Source organism: Lissotriton vulgaris, chromosome 10, assembly GCF_964263255.1.
Source record: "Lissotriton vulgaris chromosome 10, aLisVul1.2, whole genome shotgun sequence".
In the NCBI taxonomy this organism is placed as follows: Eukaryota; Metazoa; Chordata; class Amphibia; order Caudata; family Salamandridae; genus Lissotriton; species Lissotriton vulgaris.
Window position 1 is genome coordinate 152,288,578 of NC_141698.1, and position 24,882 is coordinate 152,313,459.

Here is a 24,882-nt window from a genome sequence, read left to right on the forward strand (position 1 = left end):
ACAATTATGGCTTGGGGGGGGGGGGGGGGGGGGGTTTACACCGATTGAGAAGACGTGGCTTTCAACTTTCTAATAGCGTTGTCATTCATGGGAAGTGCCTATCCGTATGCCTGCCGTTACTCTTGGTTTGTCTGGCAGTTATTGGCACATATTAAATCTGGTGTTAAAGGTCTTGTGTCAATCTTGCACTTGTGTAGGATTTTAGTTCTAATTTCTCGATTATGTAAAGCATTGCTATGGTGTTGTATGTATGCATTTTGGACAAGTGTGCTATGAATTGGACATTGGACAGTTTTTAGATGCAGAAATTTCACGTTCTAGAACAGTTAGATGTTTGATCATGTTGTCTGGTTAATGCGACTCCCGAGTTGTAGGCTTTTGAGCTGCACACATCCACACCATGTGTGAAACATTTGTCTTTTAAATGCGGGCACTACTTATTTAAACTTTCTTTTTTTTGCCGTTTCAGTTTTTGCAGAACCTTGCTTGTGACAACCACTAGATCCTCCCAGCCCACCAATGTCTGACCATTGGTTTGTCAACCTTTCTTTTTTAGGTTGCATTTGCAATCTTGATATCATTCCAAACTTCATCACAGACCTCTATGTCCAAGGTGGAGGTGTCCAGCAGAGGTAAACCTGTTACTGAAATCTAGCCAACCTCCTGCTTGCTGGTATGACCATTGCTGTGCCATATTCATCTATGCAAGTAAGAACGTTTTAATGGATTGGGTGACAAATGTTACATGTTTCCTCTAAACTTGGCTTGGTGCAGGAGATTTATCACCTGACTGATACTGTTCTGACATTGCAGGAACAAGATTCCCTTCTCCAACCAGTTGTTCAGATATGGACACGTGTCGATACACACAAGTGTATGGTCTTTCACCTTAGATGTGCAGTCACCGGTGCCAAGTGATTTGTAAACACTTCTGATTTTATCCCAAAACACAACACTATGAGATCTCATCCTGGACCCTCATCTTTAGCCTGCAATATTTTCATTGTTCTCCATCCATCGGTATCCTTATGTAGACATCACTGACAACTATGAATACTGAGAGGGTGGATAGCATGTTGCACAGTTGTCATTTGAAGACTGTCTTGTCATTTAACCCCTTCACTGCGGCGGCTATTCCGCCGCAGTGCTAAGGGGGCGGGGCGGCCGCATGCTGGTGACGGAACCGCTCCGTCACCAGCCTCGGTTGAGCTGTGCTCATGACGGAGCGGTTCCGTCATGGCCCGCCCCGCTCAATGGAACGTCCAGCGCAGGCACGGAATTCGCGCCGCGCAGGCGTTCCGAGCGGGCCATGACGGAACCGCTCCGTCATCAGCACAGCGCACCCGCAGCTGATGACGGAGCGGTTCCGTCATCAGCATCCAAGGTGTTAAAGACTGTCTTCACTAAGTTGATTAAAAGTGCAAATCTAGAAAAGGTTGTCATGATAAGTCATGCTTTGGTATTAAGTATATAACCTGGTGTTGCTTTCCTTGTGTTGTACTTTTTCTATGCCTCCTATGACCAGTAGTTTTTGTATCTTACTGTAGGAGAGGAATGTGATCTGTTCTGTTTAATGTCTTAATTTTACTGTAGGTGGTTTCTTCACCAACTCTATGGTGTAGCTAAATCTAATAATACTTAATATTCACTTGTTGGAGGTGAGTGTATGCCATTTCTTCACGTAATTCTTCAGTGTGCCGACCCTTTTGATGTTAAGCCACTTGGAACAGACTAATGCAAGCAGTTTTTTTAGATTGCGTACTAGCTATTGCGATCTGGCTTACTATTTTTGCTCAGAATTAAAAGGATGACAGCTGCTCTTGCAACTTTCACTCCAATCTTTTACTTAGAACTAGGAGGCCCAGATGCTGCCGTTTGGTTTCTTCAGTGATTTAGTCTGCCTTCGAACAACTTCTATGTAAGGGATCTTGTGCTGAAGGCTTTTTTTTTTTTTTAGTGTTTTAATACTCCCAGCTGACAGGGATTTGGAAGTAGCTGCAGTTTTCAGGTTAAGCACAGAAGGTAATGTAGAGAGGCTGCTCGGTTGTAAATGATTCCGTCTTGTTGCTCTTTCAGCTGCTCTCAAAAATACAACACAATAAAACTGCCAGATTATCTTGTGCCAAAGGTCTGGATGGCTATTGTCCCATCTAATGTGGACGAGCAGTTCCAATATTTTGCCATATGTGGATCTCATCTTGCCCACCAGGTAAGTTTCACTGTGCCGAGTTTGGCTGTACCATCTCCCCCATTTGGCTTCATCTTCATTATGCACTCAATGTAATGCACATGGAGGTGCGATTATCTACCTGTATTTTCACCCCTACCCGGTTTGGTTCTTCCCTATGTTTTCCAGTTTGAGTAGTTCTCTTGACTACACTTTATGCGTAATCAAACTCCTTTTTAGCAAAACTCCCATATTGGAGACAAAAGGACAATTTCAAAGCCTTTTCAAACTTCGAAGATGTTGGCATCTTTATGTGCAAGAAGGAGGTGCGACTTAGTTTTTTTTATCTCAATCATTCAATGTACAACAGGTATTTTTCTTTAAACCATGGTGGTGTACTTGTTTTGACTCCGAGTGAACTGTCTTTTTAGTACATTTCTTGATTTTTGAAAATGAATGATAAAGCACCATTTTTTTGTTCAGAGGCTCTGCATGCTGTGGCCAATTTCAAAGTCTACCAAATTCCTTTTTTCCAAAGGTTAGGGGAATTCGAAATTGTCTGATGTGGTAAACCCAACATCGGATTCATGACATAGTTCCCCCTTTATCTCTTTAAACCCTTTAATGCCACCTGAATCATCGTCTTCAAAGGGAGGGAAGGAGGTCGGCTTAAGATGCAAGCCCCAGTGCTCGTTAGGAGCTGCATACTTTGGGGACAACTAGGACAAAATGTAAAGTAGTGTTCTCCATAAACTATAACCCTCAAATGTTGGCGAAGAGATCTGAGAAGACTATTGCCCCAAAACTTGGATTACCAAACAGTAATCTCCTATGGTTGAAGAATTCTGTCTGGAGTTTGATTTAGACCAGTGTTTCCCAAACCGTGGGTCTCGATCCACTGGTGAGTCGTGATACGATTTTTGGTGGGTCGCAAAAGTTGAAACAATAAATAAAGAGAGGTCTTTGAATTCTGTCTTTACCTTGTCACATTTTCTGTGCTTCAAAGACTAGTAGCCAAATGTCAGCATAGGTCTTCTGACAAATTGCTGCTTACTTTTTTTTAAACATGGTAATTGGTGTTTACAAACTGCTCTCCCTTTGCAGTCAGAGAAAGAAAAGTAAAGTGACATATAAGGCAATCTTGCTGGGGTACAAGGGGTTTGAAAGGAAAGGCCCCCAGGATGGCATGTTTGTAACACACAACATAATGTATATACCTGTAAATGAACTAAAAACAATCAGCAGTTAGGAAAGCACAAATTGAGTAAAATACATTTGTAATTCTTAAGTGTGATGGAAACAAAGATTTTAATAGGAGCAAAGCAAATCAAGACACTTTATTTGGTGAAGCACACATGATAAATATTCATTGAAACCCAATGTGCTCACACAATGTGTGCAACGTAGTTTTATCAGTGAAACTACATGTCTGTACACATTTAGTAGGGATTTCAAAATAAAACATGCTCTTTGTAAATAACACTGCATTATCACACGATGCTTTAGTTATATTTAAAAAAACGTATTTCCTTTAAAGCCAAATGGGATTCAAATGTTTTTCTTCCAAAAAATTGGGCTGTGGTTCTAAAAAGTTTGGAAAGCACAGAGTCAGACTATTAATCCAAAGTGCCCTGTTTCACATCTGAACTCGCCAGTACAAAAATGAATGGAAAAGCCAATACATATTCCTGAGCTGTGGGATTCTTCTTGCGGAGTTATACCGACTCTGCCCCATTGTGACAACCAAAATAAAACATTGTTTCTAACAATATTTCCAGACTAATGGGAGAAAAATCTAAAATAGATTCAACATTTTAAAATGCAGTTTCCAAATTCACTTTGCATTAGCAGCCATCTAAGTACAGCAACGGCTAAAGGATTAAAATGTCCCCGATATACTCCTGGCCTATTGATAGAGAGCTCTACATTCAACCAAAACATTTGTTAATTGCAACTAATCAGGAACTGTGCATTCAAATCGGTCCTCTGACAAAAACAAGCTGAAAAAAATTGCCATTAAAAAAAAGACATGATATAACCATCTATACATTTAAAAATTGAATGTCAATCACAATATACTAAAAAGTATTTTATGTTAAAGTCGAACAGAAAAAAAAGGGGTTGATGTACCTGCACGCAGGGCATCCGCCAACCACAACAACGGAGGTGGTAGTAGTCGGCTGCTGAATGATCGTATATGTGCTTGGATATGGCGGGTGTGGGAGTGGAGTAGCATACCCTGTAAGGGAGAGAGAGAGAGAGAGACACACTTGTAAGCACCTGCATAGCATAGTACACTGCCAGCAAGAAAGGCATATTCCAAATACAGGTTATGGAAAGCGCCTCTTGAACTACATTGTGGGAATATTCTAACTCCAGTCTGAATCTGAACTCTGGTTATGACATTTTTCAGAACGAGCACAAACGAGGTGGACAACAAGACTAGTTGTTCTGGACTACGGACAATTTTACATCCAAAATGGCCTGCAACCCAGGGCAGTTCTAATTTTCAAAATGTGTAGTCATACAAACAAAACCCCCCACACCATCAGGTTTTAAACTCTTACCATCACAGGACTCTCAGATTGGACAGCCCAGTGCTGTAGCCAGTTACACAGACTTTATAATAAGAAATACCTCAACGGGACCTGCAGAGCTTTTCTAAGCTGCCAACACACTGAAAAAACATAAAAACACTGCGTCTGTCTCCCACCACTCAGGGTCAGATTGGTAAGGCGGGCACTCAGGCAATATCCGAAGAGCCGGTGTATACAGTGGAGAGGTGTGTGGTGTGGTGCAGCGGCCAGGGCAGCTGACTTCGGAGTACAAGGTTCACGGTTCGATCCCCGGCTCGGGTGGCAGCTCAGCACCATGTGACTCAGGGATATAGCTCACTTACTTTCCACGACTGCCCCCAGCGCCTTGAGACCTGGGGGATTTACATTTTTTTTAACGAGTTCCAACTGTGGGCTGCTTTTTGCAGCAGGGTGCGGGGGTGGGGTATTTGAGCAGGGTCTGTCATGTTCATATGCCACCAGCGGCCTAGTGGGTGCCAGAGTGGCATTTCTGGAGACAGATGGGTCTCTGTTACCTCTGTTTTACCAACAGGGCAGAGGTGTCACTCCCTTTCTCTTGCTGGCCCGGCCCAATAATGTATGCAGATTGAGCGTTACTTGCATTCAGGTGTGTTTCACCAAGGTGAAAAAATCTGTGCATTATTTATTTATATAAGTGTAGTTAAGAAAACCTGCCTCTGCCAGAGGCCCTCCCCCTTTTCATAAAACTTTGCTGAATCAGTGTTTTGTGGAAATCAATATGCAAATGGGGGCAACTTTTTTTTTGCGTGCCCGAACCTATTTTTGATCCCAATCCAACCCTGTCCACCACACTGCAATGAACTGAATCCCATAACAAGATAACCACGCCTCAGTGGTCCTCAACCACGACAGAGAAACACTGCCTACGTAGAACAACAAAACAAAGCAAAAACCCTTTCAGCCACTCAAACTATATGGCACGGCTTGCTACACATGTAGGTAAGCGCTTCAATGACCACGGAGGGCTAGTAAGCGCTATAAAAATGCTGAAATACAATCAAATACTAAACAAACCTGCTATAACTAATCAAAATAGTTTGCAGGCCGATGCGCTTTTGTTTCAATCAGACCAATGTATCTGCAAACCAGTTACCAATTGTTAATATTCTATGCATTTCACCAAGTAAAGGTCAAATCAAATGTAATTACCAAAAACATAACATATTGATAAAACGTTGTCAGAGATAGTCATCTGCCTAGTCAACACAAACTGCATGTATTAATCCTGCAGTCATCTCAAAAGAAAGCTGTCTCACTGTGCACCAGGCTTTGTGATTTTTCTTAGCCAACCAAATAAAAACACTAACTGCATTGCCCCCCAAGCACACAGATATTCACACACAGACGTAAGAGAACGATATCCTCTCTGGCTGCACTCCTGCTCTCATAAATGGTGGACATGTAAAATTCAGCCCTCTCATTGTCAAAGAGTCCTTCCAACTTTTAATTCAAGTCCCGCCCAACAGCTTTTGCCATCTGCCTTGATGGAAATCCATTGGTTCTCCTTTCTGTCCCGCACCATCGTCAAAACCAGATGCATCATTTACAAAGCCATCAGACAAACTCACCATCTCTGGTGGTTCAAAACACACAGTCAAGACACAGACTGCGACAGACTGCGACACACACACACAAAATCTGGAACATCCCTGTATCCATCAGGACCCAAACACTGCTCCAATTCAGGAAAGAGTTGAAGCCATGACTCTGAAGTACATCACAGTGCACTAAATGTCCAGAATCCCTCATATTGCTCGTCAACTTTATTATAGATTTTGACCATGTAAATTGCTCGCCTGCCTTTTGGCTAGGTTTGCGCTATATAAATACTATATACACAAGAAATAAGTCCAGCTTATCAGATTGATGTAGAATTCCAGGTAATTTGACACTTCTTAACAACATTGCCTAAAAAAGCTCTCAGTTGCATGCAAATCAACTTGCATCTAGCTTGGGAATCAAAATATTGTACATACTTTTTACGGTTGATTTGTTTTCATCAACCTAATCGTTCATCATGAAGAATTACTTCCTCACACAAAATTAAAAAGACTGATCAAAAAGAATGAAGTTCATTAACTGACACCAAGGACCTCATTGGTCGTCAGGCAGAGCGCCACCAACAGAACATCTGTGGCAACGGTCTTCGTGATATGCAGGGCAACAGTCCGACCGCTTAATTAAGATACAAGCGGGAAGAGGGCAGGGCCAAAAGTACGCCGCCTACGACAGTCTCACGGAACCAGTTGTGAAGGCAGTCGGACAGTAATCCCTACAACGAAGGCGTAGGTATTACGATGTCCATTTCCCACAAAATGGAACTTTAAGGGCCAGTAGCAGGGCCCCACCCCACCGTGGGCCTCTATGTGGCCGGGGGTGGGGTTAGGTGGGATACATTGGGTGGGCACCCCGCCCAAAAAAACATCCATGCACCATACGCCAATCACCACATGGTGCGTGGATGTTTAAAAACATGCCTTTTACTACTGCGGCTTGTGCACAAGCCGCAGTAGTAAAAAGCATGTTTCCGACTGCCTACAGGGGGGTCTCATCTTAATATGGAGGGTGGAACTGCTGACTACTTGTCGGCTGGTATCCATCCAGCTGAGATGGCGGTTGGACACTTGTCTGATCGCCATCAAAACAAGGCTCCAAGTGATGGACAGAATGAGGATTTTTTTTGTCCGGGGAAATCGGTCCCATTTTCTCACTGGTCAAAAATTTCAAAACAAATGGGTAGACACACAATATGGACACCAAAAACACACACAAGTTCAATGATAAGAGATGAATTAGGCTGAGGGAAGAAGCTTCGAAAACATGGGGAGATACACCCGTTCACAGCTTATGCTTTTTCAATCTTCCTCAAGCGTTGCATGGCGGCTTCCCTCACCACACTGCATTCCACAGCTTAACACAATTCCTATACCCCATATTGTTACATCCAGCTGGTCTATGGCCCATTAGCTTTGATAATGTTTTTAGCCATGTTGAACAGCGTCATGGCTGCCACGCACAAGAAGAAAAAAAAAATCCTAAACAAAAAGAAAAATCAACATGACTGTCGCATTATTTTGTAGGCATACACATATATTTAACACAAATGCACCCACTTACAAAAAGGCACCATTTTGTTTTTATTTACCAAGTTGAGATAGATAATTTGGTTAAAAAAAAAAAAGTAGCGCAAACTGGTGGTTTTAAAATGGAGCTCAAAGCGCTTTTAAAAAAGCAACACGTGGGAGATAAAATGGGCAAGAGAGAGCAACGTGGAGTGGGGTTGCAGAAGCACAAGGGCAAAAGAGCAACACAAGTGTGGGTGGTACGAGAGAAGCAAGTGGACTCAGTGGTGGGGATAAATGCGCATAAGGGGGATCTCTGGAAATCACATGCACTCTAATGTAGTGCTTAAACAAAAAGAAAAAAGTAGCTCCTTAAAATGGAGCAGAGGGGGCACAGGAGCCAGCCAAACAAAGAGGACTAAAGATACTCTGGGAATGATGTTGGGAAATGAACATACATGAAGCCACTCCCATAAGACGGAGGCACCTGTTCCATGACGTTCGGCAGCCTTAAGTGGAAATCTATAGAAGAATCATGAAGGTAAGATGCACAAAGAAACATACAGGATACACAGATCGCTCAGGGCACTCACAGGACGTCCAATGCATTTATTTGATAATCCACAAAACAGACGTGTTTCGGGCAATGCCTTTATCAATGCCTGGATTCCAACAAGCATCAGCTGATTTCACAGCTTAAAAAGTTTCCAAATGTTGCTCCCATTGGAGAATTCAATAAGTGGCAATCAAAAAAGGACTGTGTTCTCACTTTGTAAATCGAACGTTGCCGCCATACTTGCATGGTAATCAATGTTCTCCAAATGGCAGTGTTGTCGCTTTCTCGATGTACAATTAATTACTAATTTCTTCCCTAAGCATACAAAGTCGACAAACACTTTCCACGACTACGATTGTATAGCCAAATATTTAAGAAGGGGCCACTCCACTTACCTTGCAGGGGGGGCCCTCAAGTTTCGTTAAGACAGTGGGCAGAGTGGATATCCATCACATTGGTTACAGAGTACCCATACGCCAAACTCTAAATGAGGCCCACAGTTTTGTACAGACTGAAGCAATCCGAAATCCTCACCACAACACTAAAATGGAGGCAAAGCCATCGCCGGTCACGGCCTTTGCAACCTTGTATCTGTGCGGAGATGTAGCCTGATCAATGTCCCCACTACACCATACCCAGGGATGGCACCTGCAGAGGTCCGGGTCGGTAATTAGCCTAGTCAGACGGGTGGTGAAAAGGCGACATGAACCCACCCGGTGAGTTACCAACCCACAGAGCCTCTCAAACTCCTCAATGAGTTGTGGTGATATCAATTGGATATTAATAATAATAATAATAATAATAATGTTTATAAAGCGCCTGGTTACGCACACCGGCGTGTCCTCGCGCTATAGTTAAGTGGGAGTAACAGAGTCACAACAAAGAAACGGAGCTAGTCTACTGGATAAACAGATGAGTTGAGTTTCCCCCTGAATCTGGACTCTGATGATTCAAGGCGGAGTTCTAGCGGTATCTCATCTATTGTTGAGGTTGTGTTTTTATCAGCTGCATCTAACGAATTTTAAGAACTTCTGGTCAGCTATTGTTTGTTCTGTGACTGTGTTGCTTCTTTTAGAGCATGCAATTAAAACATATTGCTGCATTTATCTCAACTAAACATCTGAACTGTGAGGCTAACTGGTTTTGCTTTCTTCAGCACCTAAACGGCTGTAGTGCAGTATAAGATTTATATTTGTGATGCAATGTTTATGAGAAAGTCAGGCCATTAATGCACACAATTGAAGAACCAGGAGCAAACTCTTGACCATGAATGAACTGCCATAATAGTATAGTCGTTTTATGTACTTGCTACAGGTACTACATAAAATGCCAAACAGGTAACATGAATACCATAGGCAATAAAAAAAATACTACACAAGACAAACAAACAAAAAGGACTAGGCAAGATCATGGAGCTAAAAAGAAACCTAACTATCCCCATTTAAAGCAAAACACTACCTCTGGATAAAAGACCAATATACTTTCTGATAGGCTCTGCCTCCCAAATCTGCAGTTTATATAGGTTAAAATTCGATACGATGTGCATGAAAACCTCCATTACTGACCTTCAAACATTTTATATGTACATTTATAACCACCGGGCTCGTGCTATCAAGGAGGCATATTTGCCCACATATCGCAGCATGTGGAAATCGGTTTTCAGCCCCTATAGGTGCATGACATTCTAAACAACTGCAAATGTAATATGGAAGATAAATGGAGATGTACACCTGTAATGCATTGAACTACGCTGTTACAAAGAAAACAATCAAAACAAGTATGCACATTTATAAGATAAGCCATTTGAAAAGGAGAAAGTATGTTTCAAATGATGGATGCAACTTACACATTCAAAATTACTGTTTCGTGTTTTTTTTATTTATTTGTTTTGAACCTAAAATATTCACACGTCAGAATTAGGAGCTAGGCTGTCTCATTTACATCCGACGATATTGCTAGGCAGATTTAAAAAAAAATAAATAAAATGTAGAGGAAATAAGAGTTTTATTTGCGTGTGTGTTTCCAAAGCGTCAATATAATCTAGTTTCCTTTCACGGTTCTGTACCAAAGAGCACATGGGTCCAAGTTAACGCAATTATTTCAATTTTGAATTGAGAAAGAGTCAATGTAAACTCCGGTGTCTATAAGCTTATTAGATGAAATTGCCTGACAGTCGTGATTCTATGTCAGGACCGGAGGCTTCAGATTATGCTATATCTTCCTTCGCTTTATTAACATAAAGACTCCACAGCAGCTTAGGAAAAGATCTAATAAGAACAAAAAATGCTTTAAACATAAAGCATTGACGTAATGTTCAACAAATCAAACAACAACTCCCAAGAGTCTCTTTGCATAACAATAGTCCATAGTCCTTCCACTCTGTCCATCATCACTATATAACCGGACTTCTCATCATCTTCCTCTCTTTCTTCGCTGCTCCCGCAGCCAGATAAGTGCTTTTCCTATTTTTTCCCTTTTTTCTTCAATGTGATTGATTGTATTGTGTACGATCGTTGGGGGACTCATTGCATGGTTTATTCCCTTACAGAGTCCCCGGTTGCGGGAACGTTCTTCGTTCCTACGCGACTTTATTTCCCACTTGTGTGCGGTGTGTACATAGACCGCCAGGGGGCGGCCTGTCGTCTCGCCGACCCTTCGGCGCGCCTCCGCAGTGCCAGGAGCCGCGCCGTGGAGTCTGCTTGCGCAGGAGCCAGCCCTCGCGTACCCCTCTGACACCTGGTGCCCCGGGTCTGTGATTGTTCCTACTCTTGACGCCCCGTTGGGGTCTGTATAGCGGCTCTGACCGCGTGAATCACCTTCGGGTGTCCTTTGTGCACCTCTTTAATTAAAGTGTGGCCTAGCGCGCTTGAGGGGTGCGAAGACCCGGTCCCGGCGAGGAGGGTCTGCACGCTTGGGGGTTGGTGCAGCCCACCTGCCACGTCAGTTGGCCCAAAACGTGATCGCAGCCGCTTGGCCTGCCCACATTCGAGATCTTTCTCGGTTGCCGCCCTCTTGGGTGCCCCGCATTTGCCCTTGGTTCCGAGATGGAAGGGGAATACGAGGAGGAACCCTGCCCTTATTTGCAGGACGACGAGTTCTACCAGGCGGTGGACAATTCCATCTACCGCTGCGTGACGGAGGTGGTAGGCCCCATGGAAGACCGCCTTTCCGCCCGCATCGTGGAAGAGTGCGCGAAGCTGGCAGCGGCGCATGTGCCTCCGTCCCCGAGCCACCCGCCCCGAAGAGGCCTTGTAAGGAGGGGCCGTCATCGGAGGCCCAAGGTGTGGACAGGGGCGCTTTTGAGCGTCTTCGTGACGCCTTCCTGGCTAAGGCGACGGCGGTGCCCCCTGCACCCTTGGTGGATCCTAGTGCTTCGAGGGACGTGTCTACGGCCCCCGCCTCCCCAATCTACGACTCTCCGGACACGGATGACGACGGGGAGTCGACCCGATCTTGGCTTCCGGCACCCTCTGCCAAGGAGATGCCCCGGGATGAGTCGGGCATGCTGGACCCGGACGAGATAGTCCACCCCCGATCCGCAGCCTGGACACCGGGGGAGACGGTGGCGAAATTTGTCGCGGGCAGGCTGCGCAAGCCCCTGGAAAAGGAAGCGAGGGGTTGCCTACGTGGGGAGTGCCCTCGGCCAACTTTGGAAGGGAAAGTGGCCATGACCCCGGAATTGGACCCCAAGATGGCCACCTTCCTGGCGAAGTTTATGAAGGATCCCAGGAAAGGGATTGACCGGTCCTGGCGGGCCTGCCAGGACAAATTGTTGGATGCGGTCGGGCCCGCCACGAAGATCCTCGACATGGCGGAGGAGGCTAGAGCGAATGGCACCGCCATTTCACCGGAGGTGCTCTCGAATTGGGCCCAGAGGGTGTTTGTGTTCTTGGGCAACGCCAACTGTGCCCTGTCCACTGAGAGGCGGCGTTCGCTCCCGATCAAGCTGGACCCGAAGTTGGGGGACCTGGCCTCGTCGGAGGCGGGTGCTGTGGCCCCGGGCGGCCTCTTCGGCGAGCCCTTCATCAGGGAGCTGGGCAAGTTTGTGAATACGTTCACGTCGCTGGACAAGGCCCAGTCTAGCATCAAGAGGGTGTTCCACCAGCGTTTCTCTGGAGGGGCCGGTCGCGGTAGGGGCCGCGCGATCGGCCGTGGTCAGCAGACCAGCAACAAAGAACAAGGCTCCGGAAGAGGTCAATACCAGACCTCTGCCAACTACACCAACTTCTACCCCACCAGGGGACAGCGCTTCGGTGGCAGAGGGTTCAAGAAGAACTCCGGACAAGGAAATGCCCCCGGTAAGTGTACTTTGTTTGGATCAGGTTCCAATTGGGGGGCGGCTGGCAAGCTTTTACGAGGAGTGGGAATTGCTCACTGCCGACGCTTGGGTTTTGCAAACTGTACGAGGTTTCCATATCGAGTTTTACGACCAGCCCACTCAAGCGAGGCCCCCGCGCCCGATGGTTTTTTCAGAGTCCGACGCGCGATTGATAGACGGGGAGATCTCGGACTTGCTGCGCAAGGGAGCCATCCGTCTATCAAAGCGCCACCCGCATGGGTTCCTCAGCAACGTCTTTTTAGTGGACAAGACGGATGGGGGCAAAAGACCTGTGATCAACCTCAAAGAGTTCAATGGGTGGTTGGTCTACCGTCACTTCAAGATGGAGGGGATCCACCTCCTTCGAGACGTGCTCCTCCCTCGGGATTGGATGGTGAGACTGGATCTCAAGGACGCCTACTTGGTCGTCCCCATCCACCCCCCTCATCGTAGTTTCCTACAATTCCTGTGGGGCGACAAGGTGTTCGAATTCACCTCCCTGCCGTTCGGTCTTTCTTCGGCCCTGTGGTGCTTCACGAAGGTCCTCCACCCGGTAGTGGAGTTTCTCAGAAGTCAAGGGGTCCGTATGCTAGTATACTTGGACGACGTCCTCCTCATGGGGCAGTGCCCGGAGGTACTAGCGGGCCAGCTGCGTCAAGCTGTCGGCTTGCTCTAGAGGCTGGGGTTTGCCATCAACGGCTCCAAGTCGGTTTTGGTTCCCACTCAGCAGATCACCTTTTTAGGTTTCGTGGTGGACTCGGTACAGGCGGTCTTGAGCCTGCCGGGTCGGAAGGTCGCAAAGATACGACACCTGCTTCGGCAGACGATCCCGAGGGATCGTACGTCCCTGCGCCATATCGCCAAGGTGGTGGGCCTTCTCTCGTCCTCCATCCAGGCGATTTTCCCAGGCCCACTGCACTACAGGGCTCTCCAACGCCTGAAGGCGCAACATCTGCGCCGTGGGATGAGTTACGATCAGTGGGTTCCCCTCACGGACGAAGTGAAGGAGGAAATGTCATGGTGGCTGTCTCACATGGAGGCATGGAATGGTCGGGCGATCTTCGGTTCGGCTCCGGACCTGATCATAGAGTCCGACGCCAGCAGGTCGGGCTGGGGCGCCCGGTGCGGGGATTTTTCCACCGGCGGCGCCTGGTCGTCAGAAGAACAACAATTGCATATCAATTGTTTGGAGCTCCTTGCGGGCTCCTTCGCAGTTCGCTGTTGGACCAAAGATTCGGTCAAGGCTTGTGTCCTGTTACGGATGGACAATATTTCGGCGGTTCGGTATGTGAACCATCTAGGAGGTCCTCGTTCCCGCGCCTTGGCGAAGGACTTCTGGGATTATTGCCTGTCTCGTCACATTGCGGTGACGGCGGAGTATCTGCCAGGCCAGTGTAATCAGGTAGCGGATTGGCACTCTCGACATCTCAGGGACGCCAGCGAGTGGAAACTGGATCCGGAAGTCTTCCGGTGGCTACACTCCCTCTGGGGCCCCTTCTCGGTGGACCTCTTTGCGTCCCGTCTCGACCACCAGCTGCCGCGGTTTTACAGCTGGAGGCCGGACCCTCTAGCGGAGGCCACGGACGCGTTCTTACAGGATTGGAGTCAGGAACAGCCGTTTGCGTTTCCCCCGTTCTCCATGATCATGCGAACGGCGGCGCAAATACGCCGCCAGGGTGCAGAGCTGGTGTTGGTTACGCCGCTCTGGAGGTCTCAAGTATGGTTTCCGGTTCTTCTGGAACTTTCTTGGGATTTTCCAATCCTACTCCCCCCGTTTCCTCTGCTCCGGATCAGGAACCTCATCCCCTCGTCATGCAGAACGCTCTCCGCCTCGTGGCGTGGAGGCTCTCAGGAGACGCTGGTCGCTCCCGGGCCTTTCGGGGTCGGCTGAGCACTTGCTCTCCAAGCATGGGCCGATAGTACGACGAAGCGTTACAGATCCGCTTGGCTTAAGTGGATGAGTTGGTGTTTACGAAGGGATCTGGATCCCTTGGTCGCAGGCCTCGTTCCCGTGCTGAATTTCCTGGCGCATTTGGCCGACAAGGGCCTAGCGTATAGGACGATCAATGCTATTCGATCGGCGATTTCGGCTGGCCATGACAACATCGATGGCCATCCAGTAGGGGAACATCCTTTTGTGTGCCGGCTTCTGCGAGCTATCCGGCTCGCGCTGCCTCCGGAACCCAGGTACTCCGTCCTTTGGGACGTCAATTTGGTTCTAAATTTGTTCCTGTCGTGGCCGGCCAATTCCTATCTGTCTCTTAAAGAGCTGTCGGCGAAGTTAGCCATGTTGTTGTGCTTGGTTTCTTGTAGGCGCGTCTCTGACGTGCGCGCGCTGGATGTCTCTGCACGCATTTTTTCCCCAGATGGGGTTACTTTTACAGTAGGCCGACGCACGAAAACGTCGTCGCGTTCCATTTCATATCCAGCTTTTCTTGACACTCCTAAGTTGTGTGTCGTGCAATGCCTCAAAGCATATGAGGACCTGACCTTGGATCTGCGCCCTCCGGGCGAGCGTCAGTTGTTGATTGCCCTGCGGAAGCCACACAAAGCTGTCTCCTCCCCCACTATTGCTCGGTGGGTGCGGTGGGTCATGCAAGAAGCGGGCATCAATACTTCTCTCTTTGGAGCACACTCCGCCAGGGGGGCCATGGCCTCTAAGGCGTTCTCGGTGGGTGCTCGGCTGGAGGACCTAATGCGAGCGGCGGATTGGTCCTCGGATTCCACCTTCAAGAGGTTTTATTTTAAGCCGGTGGTGGATTTGGCCCAGTTGGTGGTAAGTAAGCTTTAAACTAGCATAATCTGAAGCCTCCGGTCCTGACATAGAATCGAAATTTGCCTAGCTTACGTAACGGTAAGTTTCAATTCTATTAAGGACACGGAGGCGAGGATTATCCCACCCAGGCTACAGTGGTGTCTCTACCCACCCGTATGGCAGTAAGTAAAGCGTTTTCCTTTACATTGTCAGTACTGTGTTAATCACTGAATGCTCCTCGCCTTGTTGTCGCATTCCTGGACCACCTCGCTGATGCTGTTCCTTTTTTGACAGGCAACGACGGTGCTAAACAGGACCAATGAGGCTCAAGCGTGATCTGCGCGAAGAAAGAGGAGGAAGATGATGAGAAGTCCGGTTATATAGTGATGATGGACAGAGTGGAAGGACTATGGACTATTGTTATGCAAAGAGACTCTTGGGAGTTGTTGTTTGATTTGTTGAACATTACGTCAATGCTTTATGTTTAAAGCATTTTTTGTTCTTATTATATCTTTTCCTAAGCTGCTGTGGAGTCTTTATGTTAATAAAGCGAAGGAAGATATAGCATAATCCTCGCCTCCGTGTCCTTAATAGAATTGAAACTTACCGTTACGTAAGCTAGGCAAATTTCGATTCTGCCTTAGAACACAAAACAAACTCTACGAAAAAAACAAACACGTTCATTATTGTATATTCTTGTACAGCCAAGCTGCAATCCTGGACACAAAGGAAGGCCTGATGTTGGAACCTCGCGATGTCGTTAGGGGCAGAGAAATTAATGTATCCGAAGGAGCAGAGAGGGATCTTCAGTTGTACTCACGTTTTTCAAGAAGTATCAAGAATCTACTGAACAAGTTATTTCATTATTTTTTGCAACGGTAAACTAGGGAATTATTTTCAAAACGTTGTGAGTGAAGTGGTGGCTGAGTGCGACAAAAAGAAAATTAAGTGACTATTGACTAACCTGGTTGATCATTTACCCCGACCATTGACCAACGACAATCTGCGTTCGACACAGAAGGCCAAGGAAACAGGTCTGAACTGACGCATTTGATGTGAAGTAACCCTCTGCTGCATTTTGTGAATGGATGCCAGATGTATGTGTTGCCATGCAAGCAATGGTGTAGGTCTTAGGGATTGCTGAAAAGGTTTAGCCAGATCATGGAACATCGGCTGTGTTTGTCGGCTTACGGATTTTGATGCTGTGAGTCTAGCAATGACAGGCTATCATTAGGATGCGGAAATGGGGCATGTTTTTGTAATGTAGTGTGGACAGGACTAACGTCGGCTGTGCTGTGTGGGTAGTTCTGTCAGTAGCGTTCAAGTGCAACACCATCCTAGTTAAGCATCAAGCAACTGCAACACAGCAGTTTTGCTGCTATAGATAGCCATGTAAGAGAAATCTGCAGCTTTAAGAAATGCAGGTCTTTTGTTCCACAAAAGATTTGCTTAAAAAAAATGTTACTAGTAATGTAATATTCAAACTTGGTTTGGGATGTCGACTCAAACTGACACTATCTTACTATTTGAATGGATGTCAGCTCGAAAGATAATTTGCATAAGTGAAAAATGATCTTGTATCAAATTTAGAAGCTGGTCGATTACTTGATCTAAACTCCTACCAGCCTAAAAACATTCCCAACTCCAGTACAGGAGCACAACTCCGAGCACAGTCTTTTATTCTGTGCTGTGAACTCAAAATAGCAGCGTTAACTCACTCGGAGAAACGCCCTTTTTTCTCCAAAAACAGGAAGTGGCTTAAAAAAAAAAGAAAAAAAAAGTTTCCGTGCACTATCACTTCTCCAAAAGTTTATAAAGACGTGAAGTCATTTTCAACTAAACAGTAGTTGGTAGGATTCCAGAACTGCCCGTCAGTTTAACTTTAATTTAGCCAAATGTCCCCCGACTACAAGAAACAGAGGCACAACTCTCCACATAATAAAGAGTCTCAGAGTAAAACTTGGTCAAGAGTATTGAGGGGGCTTTCCACGGAGCTGGGACAAGTAGACAATTCTATCCTTCAAAGACAGCGGATATGTGAACGGCACTTGGAGAGACGGGGAGCTGAAAACTCTGGAGGGCAGTTTTTCACAGACTGAAGGCTCAACTCAGGCATTTTGAGAAACATACTATTCTATTCCTCTGCAGGCCAAGCTCAGGACTGCTTCAGGGCACAGGAGGGCTGAAAGCTGGACTAGGAGGACTGGTTGACAACAAATACTTCTGGAGTACAGGCAAATCAAACCGCAATCAGCTTATGCTTAAAATAACCGAGGTATAGGAAGCAGAAAGCTTGGGGATGGGGTCTTTCTTAAGCATCCTGCTAGGTGGTCTAGCTTCCCAGAGAAAATGAATAATGTCATCCTAGGAAAGGTGCATAAAAAGTGACAAAAGAGCAAGGACGCTGCTACCCAGTCAAGACTTATTAATGTCGTTTTCTAAAATTCTCCCAAATAGACATGATTTTACGTGAAGAAATATATTTTTCAATAACTTTCTAAAAAGTGGAGAAGGAAAATTAAGCAAAAAGAGCAATCATTGAGACAAATAAAAAAATTAAAAAAAGCTTTTTCGACCAAATTCCCGTCAATGGGGATAAAAGGCGAACACTTCGAAGAAGCATTGAACTAAATACATGCATTTACATGCCAAGTTTTTTTAATGAGAGATTCTCATAGCAACTGAGCGAAATACAGAAAGTTTAGCTGTTTTGGGTGGGCACAAAGATTACGGGTGATTGCTAGACCCCAATCTGTGGGCACAGGGCGAACAGAGGTTACTGGACGAAACTGTGGTGGTTGGACTGGTTTGCCACTGGGTCCATCCAAGCAAGACTCTGCAAACCAGGCTAAGTGAACCCTTTGGAACTTGACTGCCAGGGCCGTGAGGACAAGCAGTCACTTGCTTCTCAGGAAAGTAGTGTTTTGGGGGAAGAGCTCTGAACTCAGCCGTCATTCAACAGACCGAATACTGAAATGTCCTGCCCAGCACTTCACTTTAGTTAAAAAATAAAGTACTTTAATCAAATAACAAAACGATATAGCACATAGTTGAGTAATGGTACAGTTAGATGCGAGGTGCTGCGCCTCATCCAGTGGCCTCTCCCCTCTTTAGGCGTTCTAATGTCCATGGTCCCCTTCAAGACATATGGGCATCGGCATAACTCAAGCACAGGGGTAGTTGGCTCTTTTGTCCAACTGGCAAATGCGTAGATCAGTTTGCCTTGTGAGCATGAGACTATGTCTGCATGAACTGTAAAAGCCACCAGACTCCTCTGCCTGCCGAGTCTGTTTATGCATAACCTTTTTGGTGGAGCTAAGTCGATAGTGGAGCTTACTGATACTCAAAAAACCCAGTCCTACATAGCACTAGCCTCAGTTGGGTTCCATTAGCAGGAATCAGCAAAGGAATACCTGCATGGCAGCTTTTGGCTCCAGCAGGTGTGGCCTCCCAGGCTCAGTGAAGCCAGGTAATCACGGCAACTGCAGCCTCCAAGCTCGGCCTTCATCGGGTGCTTGTCTTGGAGAGTTGAAGCAGATTGTAAAATGTGACTCCATCATAGTTACTTTATCAAGTAGAAGGGATGAAGAGCTCTATATTTACTCATAAGCAAAGGGTAAAGCCACAAGGCTGGCCAATATCGTCGCAAGGGTACCAGAAGGCCAGACCTTAATGCCCTTACAGACCGTTTGGGGTGTCTGGCTTCATCACTGGGCGCTCCTAGTCTGGCCGGCGCTGTAATGCCTGGCGGCTCTTTGTCGGAGATCTTTTGATCCTAATACACCATTTAGGTGAGCGCATGAGAGGGGACAGTACAGATGTGTTTCTGGTGAAAAGCAAAGTGTGTCTAAAATAGACTCCAGTACTCCAAAATAATTCTTTATGGGGTAGGCGTACCAGGACTAAATAAAACAAGCCTTTGCAATGCAATAGGACTCGCATTAGGAAAGTTTGAGCTATTGGTATTGTAAATGACACATTTTTTATTTATATGTTGCTTTTGAAAATAGCGAAATGAATAGCCTTGTCATTTACAATGCCAATAGTTATAACTTTCGCAAATGTGACACCTATAGCATTTGTAATGCAATATTTGTTGTATTTACGTGACTTAGATGTCTTGATATTACAAATAACAATGGCTTTTAATTTTTTTTAATTAATATTTAGATAAAAGTTATTGTAATTTATAATGGCAATAGCTTAAACTTTTGTAAATAACTTGTGAAGATTATGTTCAGTGTATTTTGTGACGAAAATCCTAGAACAGAAGTGAAATATTAACATCTTTTTCTTACATTTGTAATAAAGCTTGAAACATTGAGAGAAAACATATTTGAACTATTAGTCGTTGAATGGTGGCGTTCAGTGATGTTGTGGTGGATAGAGATAGAGAGGACGCTAGAGTGAGGGCGATAGATGTGGCAGTGGTGGATGATGCGGTGGTCGTGGCGGTGGATGATGCAGTGGACGTGGCGGTAGACGTGGCGGTGGTGGTGGATAAAGGAGACAATCCCAAAATGGGGGGGGCGCACACGTGTTTCCAGTCCAAAAGCTGCTCTGAATGTCTTTGGTATCAAAATGGCTGAGAGGCGGGGGGGGGGGGGGGGGGGGGGGGGTCGGGGAGAAAGACGCGCTATATTTTAAAACAAACTTCAAGCTCGTGCACAGAAGGGTACCTGCGGCATTCTTGCAGCATATGAGGTGCTGTTGCAGCTGCAGCAGCCCACAGAACTAAAGTCGTTTTTTTTTTTAAAACATTTTTATTATTTTACCGTTTTCTTAGCAGTATACAGGGTTACAAACAGCATATAATTGGAGTCAAGTTCAATTAGTCTTTATTTCGAATAAAAAAAATTCATAAAAGACAGCAAAATTATTTTTAAAAGCATTTTCAACATTACAGCATTATACATTGGATCCCCAGATACATAAAAAATTTAATACAACAATATACAAGCATTAAAAACTGATTACTATTAAAAAACGGTTTGCAGTTTCTTTACACTAATTAGCCACAGCCAACCCAAAAATTTAGCAACACAAATCACTGATTTAGCAGTGCGTAAATCTCGCAATTTTAGCAGGGCTACGTGGCTACCCCCACAGTTAAGTGTTTTGCAGATTGGTTTCAACCATTTTAGTCTAGGCGATCGATAAGCAGGGCATGCAAAGAATATGTGACCTAGACTTTCCACCTGATCAGGACAGAAGGGGCATTTGTTACTGGAGTTCATTGCCCACTTCGCAGTAAAGGACTTGATCGGCAAGGTTCCCACCCGAAACTGATGGTACAGCTTGCGGTCAAGTGTTTTGCATATCAGGTCCCAATAGGGTTCAAGAAATGGGGTTATCGAGAGGAGCCAAGATGGCGGCGGAGACGGACGTGTAGTCGCCCGGCTCCCCAAGCCTGTGTTTCCTGCAACACTATCCTGTCCTTTATCCTGCTACAGCGCCGCTGCGGAAGGACGAAGAAAGCGCGCTGTTGTCGGGGGTGTTTCTCCGGTGTCCTTACCTGCCCGCTTGCTGGTGATATTGGCGTGCTGGCCCGACGGCCATTGCTGAGCCCTGGGACCGGACCCCGTCTCGCTGTGCACTGCCGGAGACGGCTTGAGCTCCTGTGGGTGGACCGACGAGTGGTGTGACTGCCATCCCCTGCCAATCTGGAGGCTGTGAAGGTGCCTGCACTGGCCCCTCCAGTGGACAGTGTGAAACGACCGATTGTGGGTCTACACTGCTGCCCCTTCTTCTTGAGACGATGAGGTGAGCCGCGCTGTTCCTTTCTTTGTCGGCACGGACCTGGTTGCATCGGCTCGCCTTTGTGCTTACTCCTGCTTGAGCACGCACGAGGGGAACTTTGCTGATTGTCGCCTGCTAGTGGCGGGCCCGGATTATGCCGCGAGATCACACCCCCACTGCCTACTGAAAGATTTGCCTACGATATCGGTGAACCCGTTATAGTACTCAACATGGCGGCTGCCCCCTCTGCGGTACTGGTTGACTACCTCTCGGCTCCTGAATGGGTCGCCCTGCATGGCCTCGAGAGATGTGTGGAATATTGTGGGGCACCTCGAATTGTGGATACCTCGGATCACCCACCCGTTTTCACCTGTGCCTCCGTTATGGCCGCGATTGCCGACTTGAGGGGAGAATGGCGTGAATGTTCTCGCGCACTCGGCGCATAGCTGGATGAAGCCGCTCTCGGATCGGAGGGTGCATCGTCTGCCGGCTTTCCTTGCTGCACCGATCGGCCCTCTCATTGCATTGCTAGAGAAACATTGTTGCCGCGTGACTGTACTGGAGCAACTTTCTGACAGTGATTACTTTGGCGGACTGCCATCAGCCCATCCCGTCGTTGATACACTGTTTCCCATCCTGCCACAGTTCTTACTCTCGGATACTGAATCACTATTTTTGTTCATGGACCCGCTGGCGCTGCAACTGTTTATCTTGACTGTATATGCTATGCACGGTTCGACCTCAGTTCATTGTTTTAAGCGACAACAGGCAGAACTGGTAACGACACTCTTTTGGATCGCTATCATTGTTTGTGACTGGAGGTGTCCATTTTGTATTTGGGGACCTTCTCCTTGCCGAGGGCGGCCATCTTATCCCTTTGTTCTTTCTGGGGCGGGTCCCGTTCCGGGGCCATGTTCAGTGGGACGCTTGAGATCTGGCCAGGGCTAGGGAGGCCCTCCTCCTATGTACTGTGAATGAGGGCGGGGGGGGGGGGGAGACCCGGGATGGGACGCTTCCTCAACGCGTGCTGCTGTGTCATGCGATGTCTCTCCCTATTCCATTTAGTGCATGAGGATCTTGCTTTTGTCATTACATGTAGGGTGGAGAGTATTTTATGGCCGGGGAGCTCGGGAGATTTAGAATTTGGCCCTCCTCAGGTATTTAAAAATTTTTTCTTTTCCTCCTTTTCTTGGTCTATATTTCGGGTTCTTTAGTGGGCGACAGACACACTGCTGGGGGGGGGGGGGGGTAGGCCATAGCCTCTGCATGAGTGTAGGGTGGGGCGGGGGTTTTAGTTTTCTACATTTAGTTTCTATGGGCCTTATTTTTCTCTATTTCTCTGCGCTTTTCTTAACTTATTTCTGTTCTGGGTCCGCGATAGGGGTCAGTAGGGAGTGGGTGGCGCTGTACGTGGTGCGTAACTGCTAGCTGATTATCCTGTTGCCTTATTTGTACCGCCATTCTGCCTGGGGTGTTAGCTTCCATTGTTGTTTTCATTTGATGATGCTGCCTGCTCATGTTGTGAAGCTATTGTACGGACTCAGTTCTCCTTGGTTCCTATTCTTCACTGATTTATATTTAGAACGAAAAAACTTTTAAAATTAACCTTCAATGCTCCTGCTTCTCGGCGACATGATTCTATTCAGTGTAACGTTAAATGATTGTTGCTATGTCGCCTGGTGCCGCTGGGAAACTGTATTGCTCGCACTTGTGCTCCAAAAGTATAGTGGCCGGCCTGACGGTTGTGGGCCCGTATTTGTTCTTTTATTCATGCACAATAAAGGTTTACAAAAATAAAAAATAAAAAAAAGAAATGGGGTTATCTTATGCATTAGAAACTGTCCCGTTAGGTTATTTTCTGAGGAGTGGGTGACCAGTACAGATTTTTTTAACAGCCCAATAAAGCTCTTTGAATTCCACTTTAGATGGGAAGCTAGAACATTCGGGATGTAACCATAGTTCTGGGAGGCCCATAGAATACAGTATTTGTTTAACCTCCCGTAGCCATGGAATTTTCTGGGCACCCCACAATGCTCTGACCTCACCTAATTTATGAGCAAATAAGCTACGTTCTTGCGTCGTCCAGAGGCGACGCCAAAGAGCTACAAGATGGTACTGTGCCATCTCATCCAGCGGTCTACAACCTAAATCTAAAAGCAATGGTGTAATGGGGGGGGAAGATTGAGGAAGTCCCACTAGGTTCCGAAGAAACCTATTCTGTGCAGTGGTGAGAGCCAACAAGCCTTTATAGCCCAATATATCCGCACCATACAGGGTAGCCGCATTCACCTTGGCCTCGTAAATTTTTAACGCAGGTGTGATGCGTTTGGTCAAGGTTTTTTTCTGCTCCTTCAACAGGCATCCTGTAAGGCGAACAAATTTGAGGGTTAACACCTCCAACTGGGGTTTCCATGTAAGTTGATGGTCAAGAGTCACGCCCAAGTATGACATGACTTTAACCTGTTCTATTGGGACACCCTCTAATAAAAATTAACTAGTAATAGGTTTGTTTTTGTTAAAAATCATGAATTTGGTTTGGTCAGCGTTAATCTGGAGGTCATTAATTGTGCAAAATTCAGCAAATCTGTTTAGGGCAGCCTGTAGGCCGCTTCGAGTCCTTGAGAGGAGCAGGGTGTCGTCGGCGAATATTAACATGGGACACTTTGAACCCCCCAGGGTTGGAGCATCAGTATGTGTGTCATTAAAAAAATGCAACCACCCGGTTAATAAACAGGAGGAACAAGGTGGGGGCCAGCACGCAACCCTGCCGGACACCACGTTCGACAGGAAAGCTAGCGGTCACCTGACCCTGTTTACCCCATCTTACACGGGCAAAATTATCCTCATGTAGGCGCCTAACCAGCTCTAGTAATTCAGGCGGAAAGCCCATGATTCTCAGGGCATCCCAGAGTTTTGCCCTGGGAACCAGGTCGAATGCCGACCTGAGATCGACAAAAGCAGCGTAGATGACACCACCGCCCAAAAGAACCACCTTCCAGTACATCATGGTAAGACGAAACACCTGGTCAAGGGTACTGGTGCCTGATCTGAACCCTGCCTGCTTGGGGGAGAGTATGTTGTTTTGCTCAATCCACCCCTGTATTCTAGCTAGGGCCATTCGTGATACCAATTTTTTAATAGTATCGATCAGGCTAATGGGGCGATAGTTTTTCGGTGAAGATCGATCCCCTTTCTTATAGACCGGAATTATCTCAGCCCCTTTCCAGGACTGCGGTATCCTTTCCCCTGCTGCGATGGAATTTGCTAAGGTTGTTATATAAGGGACCCACAGATCTAAATTCAATTTGAAAAGGTCAGCTGGTACAGCATCAATGCCTGGTGCTTTCCCAGACTGAATGGAACCTAGTGCATGTTCAGTGTCCGAGATACTAAAAATAAGCCTATCCCCATGGGAAGCTAATGTGGTCCCTGTTAAGGGCCCTTCAGCCAACTGGGGGACATTTGGGTTAGTGAATTGGGCAGAAAAATTTTTTACCCAGTCTGCGGCGGAAACATGGTTTTCAGGGGATAATGAGTCTGAACCCCTGCCCCGTCTGACTATCTCCCAAAACTTAGTTTGGTTGGACGACTCACAGGCTTGAAGATCAAGCCAATAGGAATCGTCCCAATCCCTTTTAGCTTCCCAGATAGTGCGTTTATAATCCTGTCTCGCTGCCCTGATATCCGG

At 46.4% G+C, this 24,882-nt stretch overlaps 1 protein-coding gene across 1 annotated transcript in view; it reads right to left on the bottom strand.

Moving 5' to 3' along the window:
* The window catches only part of BRI3 (brain protein I3), a 98,976-nt gene that overhangs the window by 56,778 nt on the left and 17,316 nt on the right, over nt 1-24,882 (bottom strand). Inside the window, exon 3 of the mRNA XM_086940725.1 lies at nt 4,298-4,406. Within this exon, the coding sequence (XP_086796851.1) occupies nt 4,298-4,406 (109 nt within the window). The remainder of the gene's footprint in view (nt 1-4,297; nt 4,407-24,882) is intronic.